This window comes from Merops nubicus, unplaced genomic scaffold (genome assembly GCF_000691845.1).
Source record: "Merops nubicus isolate BGI_N331 unplaced genomic scaffold, ASM69184v1 scaffold14223, whole genome shotgun sequence".
Classification (NCBI taxonomy): Eukaryota; Metazoa; Chordata; class Aves; order Coraciiformes; family Meropidae; genus Merops; species Merops nubicus.
The window spans coordinates 1-15529 of record NW_008596986.1 but is presented as its reverse complement, the minus strand read 5'-3'; the positions used below and the strand labels follow the sequence as shown (position 1 = coordinate 15529).

The following is a 15529-nucleotide window of genomic DNA, read 5'->3' as shown; positions in this document are numbered from 1 at the left end:
ACAGCAGTGTGTCCTTGTGGCCAGGAGAGCAAATGGTCTCCTTGGGTGCATTAAGAAAAGTGTGTCCACAAGGGAGGTCCTGCTCCCCCTCTACTCTGCCCTGTTGAGACCTCAGCTGGAGTATTGTGTCCAGTTCTGGGCTCCCCATTTCAAGAGGGACAGAGATCTACTCGAGAGAGTCCAGCAGAGAACTATGAGGATGATTGGGGGACTGGAACTCCTGCCTTATGAGGAGAGACTGAGAGACCTGGGGCTGTTTAGTCTGGAGAAGAGAGGACTTAGGGGGGAATCTAATTAATGTGTATAAATATATGAGGTCTGGGTGTCAAGAAGAAAGGGACAACCTCTTTTCACTTGTGCTCTGCAGTAGGACACAGGGCAATGGTCACAAGCTGGAGCACAGGCAGTTCCACCTCAACATGAGGAAGAACTTCTTTATTGTAAGGGTTCCAGAGCACTGGAAGAGGCTCCCCAGGGAGGTTGTGGAGTCTCCTACCTTGGAGACTTTTAAGCCCCTTCTGGATGCATTCCTGTGTGACCTGCCCTAGACTAGATGGTCCTGCTCTGGCAGGTGGGTTGGACTCAGTGACCTCTGGAGGTCCCTTCCAACCCCTAACATTCTGTGATAATAAATAACCTGTTGCAGGACACTCAATCCATTACATCTTAGGTTATGTTGGTGTGTTGTTTTGAGCTCTCAAACTTTTATTTTTGACTCTCTTGTCTCACCTCAGTATCTTCATGGTTATGTCACTGTATAACAGAAAAAGTTATTGTAGATGTAGAGGGAAAATTATTTTCTAATTCTCAGCTTCAGAAATAGCATATCATTGTCAGACAGCTTAGGCAGTACGAATTTATCATCTCTTCTTTATTATCCAATTCACTAGTTTTGAAATAACTTTCAAAGTTAAATGCTTTGATGTTAAAATATTCTCTTCATCTAATAAAGCCAAGCTCTATCAGGATTTGCATGTCCCACTTAATTTGATCATACTTTCTGGTTTGGGGCGTGTATCTTATTTTGTTCTTTGAAATGTAAAGCTATTCCTATTTTTGTGAAGTTTGCTGATAATTGCTTTATCAGTCCTTGTTTGAGGGCTACTTCATGTTTTAACATGGAAATTTCACTGATATGTTAGGTATAATGTATCTGTTCAAAATGCTAAATTATAGATCTAATTTACGCTGTATATATTTATAAAATTTCTGGATTACTCATGAATTACATTTTGGGATAGGGGAACAAATCAACCATCATATTTGTTTCTTATGTCCCAGTAAAACAGATCTAAGAGCACACCTATGAATCTGGTACACTTTTATTTGAGGGACTAAATACGGATCAGATTATTCCATCAGAGGTGTACTTACATTTGTACTTATTGCTGAGGAAATTCTGCATTCCTTTCAAATTACAAATAAAATGAACTGACAATTTTAAGCGTTTGTGTTGCTGATGTTTTTGTGGTAGCTCTCCTTGAATTGCCCATACGATTGCTGTTTTCTGCTTTTGTTTACTTTCTGATCATTAAATTGTGATGCTCTAAAATGAGTCACCTGTATGCTTGTGGAAAAGTCTATTTTAGCTGGCACAAATTCTTTGCTAATATTCAAAATAGACTTTTTTCCTAATGCATTGTAAGATTTTACTTGCAAACCAGGAAACGCCATGTATGGAGACACCTAGTGTTCCAGCTGTACAGAACCACTTTCTGCTGTCTGCTTTTACAGGTTCGGTTTGTGAAGAATGTGACTTCCTGGAAGGAAATGAAACCAGGATTTTACCATGGACATATATCTTATTTGGACTTTGCAAAGTATGTTACCCTTGGTTTTATCTGTTGAGTAGTGTAGTAGTTCAAGCGTGGCTCCAGCTGGGCTATTAATGCCCTCTAGTGATGCAAGCCTGACAACTGCAGTTTTGAAAAAGACTGAAATTCCTATGATGAACAATATTTGGGTTTGATTTTCAGTTTTCTCTTGTCTGTTTGCATGATACAGTGTAGCCAAATCTCATTTCAGTGCTATTTATATGCTAGGTTTAGTATGTTCATGTCTGAATTACAAGCACGTTTTACTGAGAAACGTGGCGTTTCTCTGGAACACTGGAAATTCTGCCTTAGGATTGGCTTCCCATTCTGGGAAGTTCAAGATCCCTGTTCTCAAATATGTTTCATATAACAAGTAAAACCACCTGCTTCTTAAGTTATGTAGTTCTTCTCTATCAGGGTATCCCTTTACACTTGGTAAAAATATTAAAAGTTAAATTTTAAAGCAGTTTTCTGGCCTATAGTAATTTGCATTACTGTAAAAAAAAAAAAAAAAAAAAAAAAAAAGTGAAATAATTCTGTGGAAATAAATCCTGCTACTTATAAAATTCATTTAAAAGAAAATGAGGTAAAAAATACTCCCAGTAACTTCAAAGGTACAGGACCATTTCTGTATTGCTTCTTTGTGTTTCTTTTCTTGTCTTATTTTTTCAGTTCTGGATCTAATGCAGTGATCCTCAGTAGCTTGGTCTTGTGAAACCTCCCCTTGAACTGGAAAGTCATTTTTGTTTGAGAAGCTTACTAGGCAGTGCTTCATCTTACACTTGCAGCATGCAGAAAATGGTTTAAAATTGAAAGTGGAATTTTCAATTCTCAGCATATTCAGGCGATAGTAACCACTACTTCCACCTCTTGCAGGTGGTCAGTCTGCAGTAACATTGTTTCTGTGTATCAAAACACTTATTTCATTGAATTAGTACATTATATAATAGAATATGCTAAAAGCTGCAGTTGTAGCTGGAAATTACCAATGGCACCAAGTAAAAGGTGGACGTTTACAAAAAGTAACAGAAAAGCCTTAATTGCAAATCAATCAATGAAATAAAATGTATAAAATTTCATTAGGTTCCTTTCTGCCTTTTTAAAATGCTACAATATTAATAAACCCTGCAACTGAATAACAGCTTTCTGGAGCAGCAAAGGTGAATGTTATTTTATATATTACTCAGTTCATAAAGCTGAAAACATTTTGAGATGCTGGAGCTGTTTAAACTAATGCGTTTACATCTCAAAAGCATCTAAGCAATTTCACATATTTCTTTCATCTGCATCTTCCCTCCAGGACTGTTATCCTTGTGTTTGTTGTTTGTTATCCTTTCACCTAAATGATTTATTTTTTTCCTGCAGCAGCTTGCTTTCTCATACTTTGGGCTTTCATTATTGAAATAATGTCCTGAATACTCTGGTTGTGCTTGGTAAAGGCCCACACTTTTAACACTGTGCGGTATATTCTTGCAACAAACTTTCTTGTGGAGAAGTGTCAGATATTTCAGAGAAGTGTATGCCAGTTTATATGCAGACGTCAGACTTAGGTCCACTTCAAATATCAGAAGTGCCTCTTAAATGATGCTGATGCTTAAAGTACTGGATTCAACTGATGACTTGCAGTATTGAAGACAGATTATCATAACCCATCCATGTGGAATTTACAGTAATAAAAGTTTAAATTTTTTTCCTCTTTTAAATTTCTGACCCATCCTTATTCCCTGTTTTCTCTGGTAAACGGTTGAAAAAACTAAGTTCTTTAACAATGCAGTTGCCATTGCATTGCGATAATCATTGTCACCGTCATCACTGTGGACGTGGTACTTTCAGAACATGGTTTAGTGGTCATGGTAGTGTTGGGTTGATGGTTGGACATGATGAGCTTGGAGGTCTTTTCCAACCTTAATGATTCTATGATTGATTAAGTTTACAATAGTAAGTGGATTGCGTTATCGTATCTGAAGCTAAATTGTGCAAATCCATATGCATGTACAATCCAGCACAAATATTTCCAAGGGCTTTTACACTTCCATTTAACCCACAGATACATATTATTGTTTGAAGCCGCTGCTATGTCTTATTGGTTTGTTATACCCTTCTACAGGACTTCCAATAGAATCTGTAGAAGGGGACATGTGGATGTCTCGGGCACTTTATTGAACCTGAAAGAAGTTGAAGTTCAAAGTCTGGACTTTGCATCAAAATGGTTGAAACATTCACACGCTCCTGTTTTGCAGACTTCAGGGAGTAAGAGCTGGCATAAAGACAGATGTCAGCCACTTTACCTTTAGCTGCTGCAAGCTGATTCATTGGTACTCTGCTGGCAACATCTGAAGAATCAGTTGCTCTTTCTGTAGCCATTAATCATTTCTCTATCTGTAGTGCAGGTCTTTTGCCAAAGTAATGCCTTTAAATTTATTTTTGTTTTCTGACTTCCTATTTTCTGCTGCTTATTCTATATTTCTGTTCTTCAGCTTTTCAAATCCCCATATGCACAAGTATCTGGTATTATAATTTACAGAATACCACTTTAACAATAACAGTACTCCATCTTAAGACTATGAGCGTTCTCTGTTTTAGCCAAGCTAGGAGGCTTGAATAGACCTTTGTCAATGCAGAAGACTTTCCCAGTTTGCTTGGGAACACAAGAGAATTTTTTTCCAGCTCCTAGCTTTACTTCAGGGCACTTGACACACTTGCAATTTCCTTTGTGATACTGCCTCCTTAATGTTTGGATACCATATTTGTTTGCCACAGTAATGTCTCAAATGAAAAATAAAACTGAGAAACATATCGTAGAAGCTGTCTTGAACATAGATCATTGAAAGGTAGTATTTGCACAAAACAGATTAGGTAGCTTAAATCTTTCTCGTGTCCTATGAGCTTACCACATCATTTCATCAGGCTTCCTGTTTGTACCAGAGTAAATCAAAATTTGCTTAGGTAAATGTCTAAGGAAAAATCTTATATCTTTAAATAAAGAAGTTCATATGGTTACAGATATTTTAGGCTTATATTTAATAGGCATAACAATATGAATTCAACCTAGGTAATGGACAGGCTCTGAGCTCTTTCTTCTTTCTGTTAAGTGTTCATGCCTCTTGACAACTGGAGACCTGCCAGGAAAACCACTTGCAAGCATTGCATAGCACAGTTCAGGAGGGCAGGAACTCAATACCAAACTTCCTTGTGCTTATTATAAACACAAATGTGGCTGCTTAGCTAATTAAGACATTTATAGAGTCAGGATGGTTGTATAAACATTTGTAGCATCTATTGTATGAGACTATTTCTGTTTTCTTTGTTTCTCTACAAAAAAAAAAAAAAATCCAAATTCTAGGAAAACTGAAAATCTTTGTATGTAGGTTTCACTTGTATTGGTAGAGATAGGCTTTTAAGTATTATATGAGAAGCTTTGATTTGGCCTTTAAAAGGTGTTGTTTTTTTTCTCTTTTACTTTAGATTTGGTGTTAAAAAGAAACCAATTTACATAAATGTTGTAAGAGATCCTATAGAACGACTAGTCTCTTATTACTACTTCCTGCGCTTTGGAGATGATTACAGACCAGGGCTACGGAGGCGAAAACAGGGGGATAAAAAGGTGAAGTACACTTTATTATATATGTTGTTAATGTAAAAAATATTTTTAAAAAAGTCCTGATTAAAGCTGAATAGTTCTTGTATCAGCCTTGGTAGTGATAGTGGCTTTGTAAATTGTGTTCTCCCTTTCGTGTCTGTACTGGACTAGAGTATATACGTTTAGTGTGTCCTTTGTAACCTTATAAATTCACCTTATGTTGCAATTTGTTGTGTTGTGTTGTGTTTGGGGTTTGTTTGTTTGTTTGTTTAAAAAGTTTTCAAGTATCCAGAGTTGTAAGTATCAAGTTTGTCCTTCTGTATGAGAAATCTACACCTGAATGAGAGGAGGTAGCTGAGGGTTGACCTGAAAAGAGGTTGTAGTTGTCTGTTCTCCCAAGTAACAAGTGGGAGGACAAGAAGAAACAGCCTCAAGTTGTGCCAGGGGAAGTTTAAGTTGGCTCTTAAGAAAAATTTCTTCACAGAAAGAGTTGTAAAGCACTGGAGTAGTCTGCTTGGAGAAATGGCTTAACAGTTGCACTTAAGGATCTTTAAGGGTTCTTCCAACCAGAATGATTCTATGATCTCTTCTAGCTGAAGACTGACAGATATGGTTTTTGCCAAAAGCTGTAGAACTGTTGATGCTTTGGCTTTGGTTTGTGTGGGTGGCTTGTGGCTTTTTTTTTTTTTTTTAATTAGCAACCTAATTTATTTTATTATTTTTTAAAACGTAAATGTTGCAATGGAATTGTATAAAGAGTTTGCTTGAAAAGTATGGAATATTAATCATACCTATGAATAACTATACCATCTTCCATAACTATGAAATCTGAATCATTTTATACTTCCTCCAGTTCTCTTGGGTGGCTATAGGAGTAGTTCAGGTTAGCATATTCAACCCTTGATTACCAACACAGTTTCAGAATGGCAGCGTTGTTTAGGCTCCATACCATATTAATTCCAGAGAGAATTTATACATCCACTGTCATGGTTTACAGTAAGACATTTGTTGGAGTATTTGCTTTGGACTTTTCCAAAATCAGGAAGAAAAGTAGGGCATTAAGTATATTAACGGTGTGGAAGCTTTTATAAAAGTAAGGTGTTTTGTACTTTACAAATCCAAACACTTCTTAAAATTCTAGTGGCAATGTTGTCTCAAACTGCTTGAATTTTTCTGTAATGTTGACAGTTTAGTGTAGCACTGGGCAAATACCAAGAGGCATTTTAAAAATGACTAAGCACAAATCAAACTGAATACAACTTTGTCTGTAAACACTGTAACAACTAATGAACGTGACTAATCATTTTGTGTGCTTCCCCCATCCAAACAGCATGTTTTAAGTTTTGGGAACAGCCCATTCCTCTTTCCTTTCCAGTTGGTAACTAACTGCTCCTCCGTTATTTATGTTTTGGCGCCATCTTCAGCTACTGCATTTCGGCTGCTCCAGACATCCTACAGCAGAGCTAGAGGAACACTTCAACCAGAACAAATTGAAACTAAGCTTAAAAATTGCATCTTCATAGAACTGGCTACACAGGTAGTTTGGTGATATGGTATCATAAAGACATTTTTAAAAAGAGAGATAGCATCTTATGCTTTGTAACATACTCTATTCCTTTTTTATGAGGAGCATGATTTGGCCAGTGGAGTTCCTTTCTGGTGAAGATGGAGGAGCTGGGAAGCTGAGTGTGCTACCAAGTTCAAGCTCTTCTTCAAGCTCTTTATAGGACTTAATACTTATTAAAAGAATGGAATTTAACAGTGCTGGTTTAGTTTGAATTGTAATCTGAACAGCCTTGTTAGGAAGTCACTGGAAAACATTAAGCCAAAATCCTTAATGCTACTGCTTGGTAGACTACACTGTAAACTCCGATTAAATAGAAGAAGTTGCAATGCTTTCGTATTTGTACTGTTCGTAATGCATTGCATTAATGTTTTTGGTTTTTTTATTAAAGATGTTTTTTCTCATTTTGTCGCTGCCATACCTCTTTATTTGGATCTGAGATTTAGTTGCTGCCATACAGATTTTAACTTGTCCTGTATGTGTCTCTAGTTCATTTGAAGTGAAATTGATTTGCTATGCAAAGTTTCAGGGGCTCTTTTATTTAAATCATGTAATACTATTTTTCCATAGTGTTTCCAAGAAAACTGTACATATATAGGTGGTGTCAGTTTTACATAGAGCAGATATAAAATTCACTAAGCTTAAAACTGGATTGTGCCAATTGCAGTGTCCATAACACTGATACTTATTCTAATCTGTGTTATGGCAGATTCACCAAGAATTCTTCAGAGTTAAGAGAGTATCCAAAAGGCAATCTTCTAATGGAAATAATTTGGTTCCTTTATTAAATGGAAGGGCAGTTATAGGTAGCTTGGCTCCAAGAACAAAGTCTGTAAGACAAGGGTTTCCTATTGTAGAATCTCAGGATGGAGTAGTCAAGGTAAGCATACAAGAGGAAGTGGGGAAGGAGGCCTGTCCCATTTCATCTGACATAGAAAATTACTCATTTGCTTTTGTCTGTTAACTATAAAATAATGTGCAGGTATAAGCAAAGAAGCCTTTCTTTTGATAGATGCCAGTTAATATTTAGTATGTACATTCATAAGTTAGGAAGTGCACTAAAACAATTTAGTTCTTAGCTGATGTTCATGTTTTAAAGTATTCATGCTAGGTCAGTACAGGATTTCTCTAAAGGAAGCATGCCAACATCTTGTTTTCCAAGTTAAGTTGCATTTTTATCTGTGGTACATGACACGTATGAGCTATTCTGAACTTGAAGTGGAAAGTGGACCAAGACACCACAGGTTAATCCCTGCTTTGGCCTGGTATCAGTAAGTTTTTCAGATTATCTCAGGAACTTCACCTCAAAAAAGAAGCCAAGGATGTAGTCCTTGTTTTAACACTGAGTGATTAAGCAAATGTATTTTTACACAGTTTTGAACAGAAACTTGTAATTATAAAGAAGAAACAGTCTAAAGAGTTGTCTGTGATCAGTTGTTATGAAATAATTTTTAAAAAATCTGTCCTAGATACATGGCTTATATCTTGATTCCAGCATCGTAAGTATTACCTTCCTGGTGACTGGGTAGAATATTTACAAATTCTGTCCAGTGCAAATGGAGTTCTTATTGTAACTGTTACTGCAGTTGAGATGGTGTTGCTACAGCTGTCTGTCCACATACAGTGACGTTGTATAGAACAGTCTGTTATGCAGTAACAACTTGTTTTCACTTTTGATTGCCAAAACCAAACTAGCCACTGAAATGGCAGTTATTTGTCATAATATTTAAAATTTAATACAACATTGTTTAATCTAAAATACAAAATGCACAATGTTTTGTGGTATAAAGATATGGATGTTCCAGTATCACACAGGTCCTGATGGCATTTGATGCTGAATGTTTAGTAACTTCTTTTGTAAGCAAAAAACAATTATACCAACACTTATTGACTTTTTTTATTGTTTTGACATATGTCTATTATCAAGGTTATATCAAATGTATCAGGTAAGATCAATTTGTTCATTAATTCTAATCATAAAAGACTATCCAAGTATTATTTTGAGACAAACAGGTCGTCCTAATAACACTTTGAAAGCAAGGCCTGAAAAAAATTAACTTTTTTTTCTTTCACATCGTATCTTGTGGTTTTCTGTCCTACATTTAACAACTAACCAGGTTGAGATATTTGCTGTTTCTACTAGATTTGAAAGCCTAACTCAATTTTGTCTTTGTTCCAGACCTTTGATGAGTGTGTGGCAGCCGGAGGTTCAGACTGTGCTCCAGAGAAACTTTGGCTTCAAATTCCTTTCTTCTGTGGCCACAGCTCCGAATGCTGGTAGGGAGATAAACAAAGTTTAAGTTGTTAGTCAAGTATATTAACACTGAAATCTAGACTTAAACTTGCATTTGTATCACAGCTGGGGAAGGAGTGAGGGACCAGACAGAGTGAAGCAGCAGCTACTGTAGTAATGGATTTTACTTTGTAGATTAATTTTAATGAAACAGTCTTGCAGTTCTTGAAACAAGTAATACAGAAGTTAATAACAGAAGTGTTGCAAGGGAATACAGATGTTTTCAATTTTAAAAATAGTTTCTGTACATTTGGTGTCTCAACATTTTTCTCTTATGTGAGGCTACAATATCCATCTCTCTGAATTGAGATATTTTGTTCAAGCTTCTAGAGTTTCTGGGGAGAATAAAATAGTTGAGATCAGGGTAAATTTATCTTCTTAAAGTTTTACCAAACATGCAGTAGTCAGTGATACTTAACAAACCCAAACAAAAGCAAATAGTGTCCATCTGTCAATGCAGCATGTTTTATAACAATGGCACAGACTTAAAGAAAACAAATTAAAAAAAAAAAACAAACAACTATTTAGCAAATTAAAAAAAAAAAAAAAAGCTAAAAAAAAAAAAAAAAAACCCACAAACCAGGACACACATGATGTTTGTCAAATGTACTGTTCATCCAAACATAAGCAAACTGAATGGCCACTTGAGGGCTCTTTCATCCTCTTTCAGTGCCTTTTGGTCAGACCTATCTACACCTGGGCCAGGTGGAAAAGCAGAGAAAAAAAGATCTCTGAACCAATCTTTTCACCCTGTCTCGAGTTATAAAAAGGAGGAAAAAATGTAGGTTTACTTTCTGTTGTTCAGTAGGGAAGTCCTCCCATTAAGTGCAATGATGTTGTAGTTTGGAATTATGCTTGTAGGATGCCAAAGGGGAGATATATACTAGAACCACTTCTGCTATCTAATGTGAAACTGGAGACTGAGTATTGACATTGAGAAAGTGTAGATCCTCAAAAAATTGCATTAATAAAGACAGTAACCACATACTTTTTTTTTGTGGGCGAGTTATTAGTAAAAACACTAAAGGAGTCAATTTTAGAGAACATGGATGAAGTAAACTAAAGGGAAATTAAGTTAGGAGTGTTTATAACTTAAAATGAGTCTTGCCTTTCCTATACAAGTGTCCTGTTATGAAGTAATCTCCATCTAGGGACCAAGGATTGTTGGCTGACATCAGAACTTGCTGTAATTGTTCTCTGTCATTTTAGGAATGTGGGAAGCAGATGGGCTTTGGAACAAGCCAAATACAATCTGATTAATGAATACTTCCTAGTGGGAGTTACTGAAGAGCTTGAAGACTTCGTTATGTTATTGGAGGCAGCTTTGCCCCGGTTCTTCAGGGGTGCCACAGAACTGTACCGGACAGGTATTTAAATGGTTGATTGCCATGGATTCTTCATTCTCTTATCACTTTATCTAATGTGAATTCTTTAGAGCTAGATGAGTAGTTTTGAGTCTCTGCCAGGTTTGCCTCTCAGTTGGCTGATGTTTCTACATAAGAGACAAACTGTTTGAAAGGCTCCCAGTACAAATTTTTGAAGGCAGCCCACATATCTTCCTGCCTTACACAGTGTCTTCAACCCAACTTAAAATACTTATAGTTGTGTAGGTATACCCCACTGAAAAAATTGTGACAGGTGTTTATCAGAACATTTTTGTAAGGTCTTGAGGGGCTTCAGTTCTGTAAAATAGCTGGTAGTGGTAGATTTCCATTTCCTCAGAAGACCTGCTGAAATGAACAGTGCTTGGTGCAACCTGGTTGGCAGTGCAAAAAGACCTGAAGGTACAAATGCCCAAGTACATGTTCATCTTCATGGGATTGTAATAAGACATTTTTTACATAGCTAGTAGCTCAGCTTATAGGAGCTGGTCAGGTAATATATGATGAAGTAAAGGTCCATCATAGCAGGAATTCTGTAAAGAGAGGGAGAAAAGGGTCTGATGCATAGAGGCTAGCTGTGCAGTACTAACAAGTTTATTAGAAAGCATCAGATAGGACTTCTTAGGGAAAATGCTGTCATCGTTTTCATAGAATGGTTTGGGTTGGAAGTGACCTTAAAGGTCATCTGGTTCCAGCACCCACCACGGGCAGGGACACCTTCCACTAGACCAGGTTGCTCAAAGCCCTAGCCAGTCTGGTCTTGAAAACTTCCAAGAAGGAAACATCCACAACTTCTCTTGGCAACCTGCTCCAGTGCCTCATTCCCCTCACAACAGAGAGTTTCTTCCTAACAGCCAATGTAAATCTACCCTATTTCAGTTTAAAGCCATCACCCCATATCCTATTACTGTATATCCTAGTAAAACACCCCTCTCCATCTTGCTTTTAGGCCCCCTTTAGGTACTGGAAGGCTGCTGTAGGGTCTCCCTGAAGCCTTCTCTTTCCCTGAAGAAGCTTTGTATTCAGGCTGAATGACCCCAGCAGGTGCTCCAGCCCTCTGATCATCTGTATGGCCTTCCTCTGGACTTGCTCCAATAGGTCGTTATCCTTCCTGTGTTGGGGACCTCAGAGGTGTAAGACCTTGCACTTGGTGGTGTTGAACTTGATGAGGTTTGCACAGGCCTACCTCAAGCCTGCCAAGGTCCCCAGTTTTGGTTGTCTGTGTCTCATGAAAGAAGTATCTTGCTCTGCCGTTTTTAAAATTCTTAACATTTGATACCAGATTAACATCTAAATAATTAATTTTGAAAGACCAGTCTTGCTTCTAGTATATTATGTGGAGTAATCTTGTTCCTTAAATGAAGTGTTCATTCCTGGGTTTATTAAAGAGGAAGAATTGAAAGACCTAACGCAAAATTCATTAACATTTAGTGAGAGAGACTGTAATTTTCCAATGCCACATGTTATGTTATTAAATTCTGTCACATCTAATACAGTTTATCAACATGCTGAGAGTACAAAATTCTGTAAGTAAAAGGACTGTATAAGTTTTTTTAATCGCATGAACTTTAAAGTGAAGTTATTGCTTTCATTTTGCATTTAGGAAAGAAGTCTCATCTTAGGAAAACAACTGAGAAAAAACTTCCCACAAAAGAAACTATTGCCAAGCTACAACAGTCTGAAATCTGGAAAATGGAGAATGAGTTCTATGAATTTGCACTGGAGCAATTTCAGTTTGTCAGAGCACATGCAGTTCGGGAAAAAGATGGAGAATTGTATATTCTGGCTCAAAACTTTTTGTATGAAAAGATTTACCCTAAATCAAACTAAGAACATTTTACTGTTAGATTTATGGGTGTAAATCTTTGATCACATTGTCATCTTAGTCCTCAGCCATGGAAACCAGATTGCTCATAAACCTCCAGGACATATCTTTATAGATCTGAGAAAAGTGGGCTGTGGATCACCTCCAGGGTGTTGGATATTGGCTAACTATGTTGGTAATCCAGAAGCAAAGGCTTAATTTCTTTTATCTAATTTTTTCAGTGGGAGTTCATGTCCTTTACCTGAAGAAATCTACACTTTAATTTGGAGCAAATAATACACAACAGTTCTAATTGAAAATATAAACAAAAAGTGCTTCTGTTCATGCTGTTTTTAGTTTTCAGAACAATTTCTTTTCAGTGAGGAGGAAATACTTTTTCCACAGCTTTCAACATGGAAATTTTGGTTGTCTACAATATGAGTAGTGTTAATAACTGATTGACATCTGTACTTTGTTTTTGTGAATCATGTCACATGAGATTGATTGGGATGGTTAATCATCTTCTGCTGAGAAATGCTGCTGCTGCTGGAATTGCCCATATCTATATACGTGATTTTATTTAAAAATTGCAACCAATCATTAATGTTAAAATGTCATTTCCATGTTAATGTTGCAAAAAGTTAAAGAATCAGAGCAGTAGGTTTTTTGATTTTTATCCCCCCGCCACTGACTGGGGTTGGGGAAACTACAAAGGAAGTCGGTATTGTCTCTGGTTTTAGTTGATCCTTACACGATGGTATCAAAATTGTAAATTCAATATTAATTTTCTTCATGGATTCTTTGTAATAATTGTAAACTGAGCTATCGGTGAATCCATATTATGACTCCATTAGTGAGCTGTGGTATGGTTAGGGTTTTCCTACTACTTCGATACTTTTATCTGTAGAATATTTTTACTAAGGTGCTTTATAATGTGTTTTAAAGCATTGCATTTACAAAAGGAGTAAAATGCTGTAAATACTGCTTATTTTATGTATTTGGACCAAAAGGTTTAAAGTAACTAGTTTAAAGTGGGGTTTTTGCACCAGTTCTGTTATGTGTGGAGTGAAAAACATCACATCTGCTTCCTGGTTCAGTTAACTGTTGGACATAGCTGAAATGCACTTCAGTGACCTCTCTGTCTTCAATACCAGAACGTTGTCCAGGGATTCTCTTTACAGAAATGTAGTCTTAATCTTCTTATTATGATAAGAAAAGAAGAAGAAAAATGTCATTTGTAGTCTGGTTGGGAAAGATGCGGTGAACTTGATGGACATAATTGTATTTCTGTAACTGCCTTATGTGACTATTGTAAATTTGTGAGTTGCCATTATTAACAATGTGAAAAACCTGGTAGATGAAGTGAATTGAAATTTGAGAACAGATGCTTAGGGCCACTGCATTATAGCAAATGGTTGTGGAGAAGTACAAGAATTTGTTTCCTATTGAATTTTCTTAAAGATCTGAGTATTTACACATCTTACACCTGCCTTTCCTTTAAGTGCTTTTCCCAGGGTTTAATGGGGGAAGGCATGGAGGAGACAAAGTAAGGAATTGGTGGTAAAGGTTTAAATTCCTAAGGGATGATGCTGAAAGCTTAGTTTAAAATTACCAAGTGAAGGTTCTTTAACCAGCTTGTTCTTGTGATGAAAACAAAGGAAGTGGAAAATGTTCTGTGAACTGGATGTCTGCAGCCAAAAGCAACAGCCCAATTACAGAGAGGATAATGAGAGACTGTCAAGCATACCTTGCATTTCCTTTGTTTTCTTGGATTTTCCCCTTTGAATTTTAAAAATAGATCTCTTTGTTCTTCCCAAATAATCAGGGAAGTTCCTTCTGATAGCTTGCCATTTATATAGCATGAACCATGCATAAGATTTCCTGTTCTAGTTCTTGTTTATTGACGTCATTAATAATGGCAACATGCTTGGGAATAGGATGTGTTAGTTCATGCTCCTTAGCTAAAGAAAGGAACTGAAGAGTCATACAGAAGTAGTTGTTAATGGAAATCTAAAAATTTCCATAACAAAGTAGTAACTTTTTTAAAATAAAATGAATATTTATAACCCCAGGAAAGATCATCCACTCAGCAATAGGTTTATGTTAGATACTCTTTTGACAATGTTGGTTTTCTTCTGAATAATTTGGATCAGTTTACCTTTCTGACTCTCCTTAAGAATTTTCAGAAAAGCACCTCTAAGAGAGCAGAAGATTTTACTAAGTGAAAACAAAATACTAATTGAAGTAATGAAATGGGTGTGTAGACAAATGCTTCTGTATTAACAAGAAAAATACTTGTACTGATTTCAGCAGGGTCTGCAGAAACCTCTTCTATTCTGTAAACAATTTTAAAAGTTGTATTTCTTTTTTTTTTCCCTTCCAGGATTTAGAATTTCTTAATTATGACACTTCAGTAACAAAAATAAAAGAACAATGCAAATTTTTTTTAACTTAAAAGAGCAATATGTTTTTCATAGTTCATATAAGAAAACACATTTTATCCAATCAGATATCACTTCCTGTTCTTTGCTGTGAATGGACAGGGTTGACAAACCCAAGAATTTTAGGGATATGTTTTTGAAAGTGCTAGCTACAATTGGAGGGGTATTCATTCCAGATGTACTCTGAAGATGTTTGTGGAATACAGAAGGAATATGAGTGTGTCTACTTTTATATCTAGTGCAGCCATTAAGACAACTGTGAACTTTTTAGAATTCTTTGAATTTAGAACTATAAAACTTGAATTTCCTAAAAGAGAGTTTAGGATAGGGAGCTTTGCAGATTTTTAATAACCTGGTCTTTTCATCTTCTATTCAGAAATGAAAACAATCCAAATTGTTAGTATTAAGAATATTTTTCATTATATAAACAGAATGTATCTTGTGTATTTTCCCTGAATGACTTCTAGTGAGAAGCACCAATACATGTTTGGGTTTTTTTTGTTGTTGCAGGTTGTATGATCAGTAAACTCCCTGTGCAGCCTCCTGAACACGGACCTTTTAACTGAAGTCACTACAGTCTCTGCACAGGAATGAGAGAGGCTTTTTTCAGGTCTAAATTATTTGAAAGGTGCTGGAATGCTCATATATCTA

General features: G+C 36.3%; 1 protein-coding gene across 1 annotated transcript; it reads left to right on the top strand.

Moving 5' to 3' along the window:
* Window positions 1-1734: 1734 nt before the first annotated feature.
* HS2ST1 (heparan sulfate 2-O-sulfotransferase 1) lies at window positions 1735-13037 on the top strand (the record flags this gene model as incomplete). Its single annotated transcript, XM_008936559.1, has 5 exons — window positions 1735-1820; window positions 5280-5418; window positions 9138-9235; window positions 10461-10618; window positions 12237-13037. Coding segments are annotated over 5 exons (708 nt in total), but the record flags the coding sequence as incomplete, so codon positions are not given.
* Between the last annotated feature and the right edge of the window lie 2492 nt (window positions 13038-15529).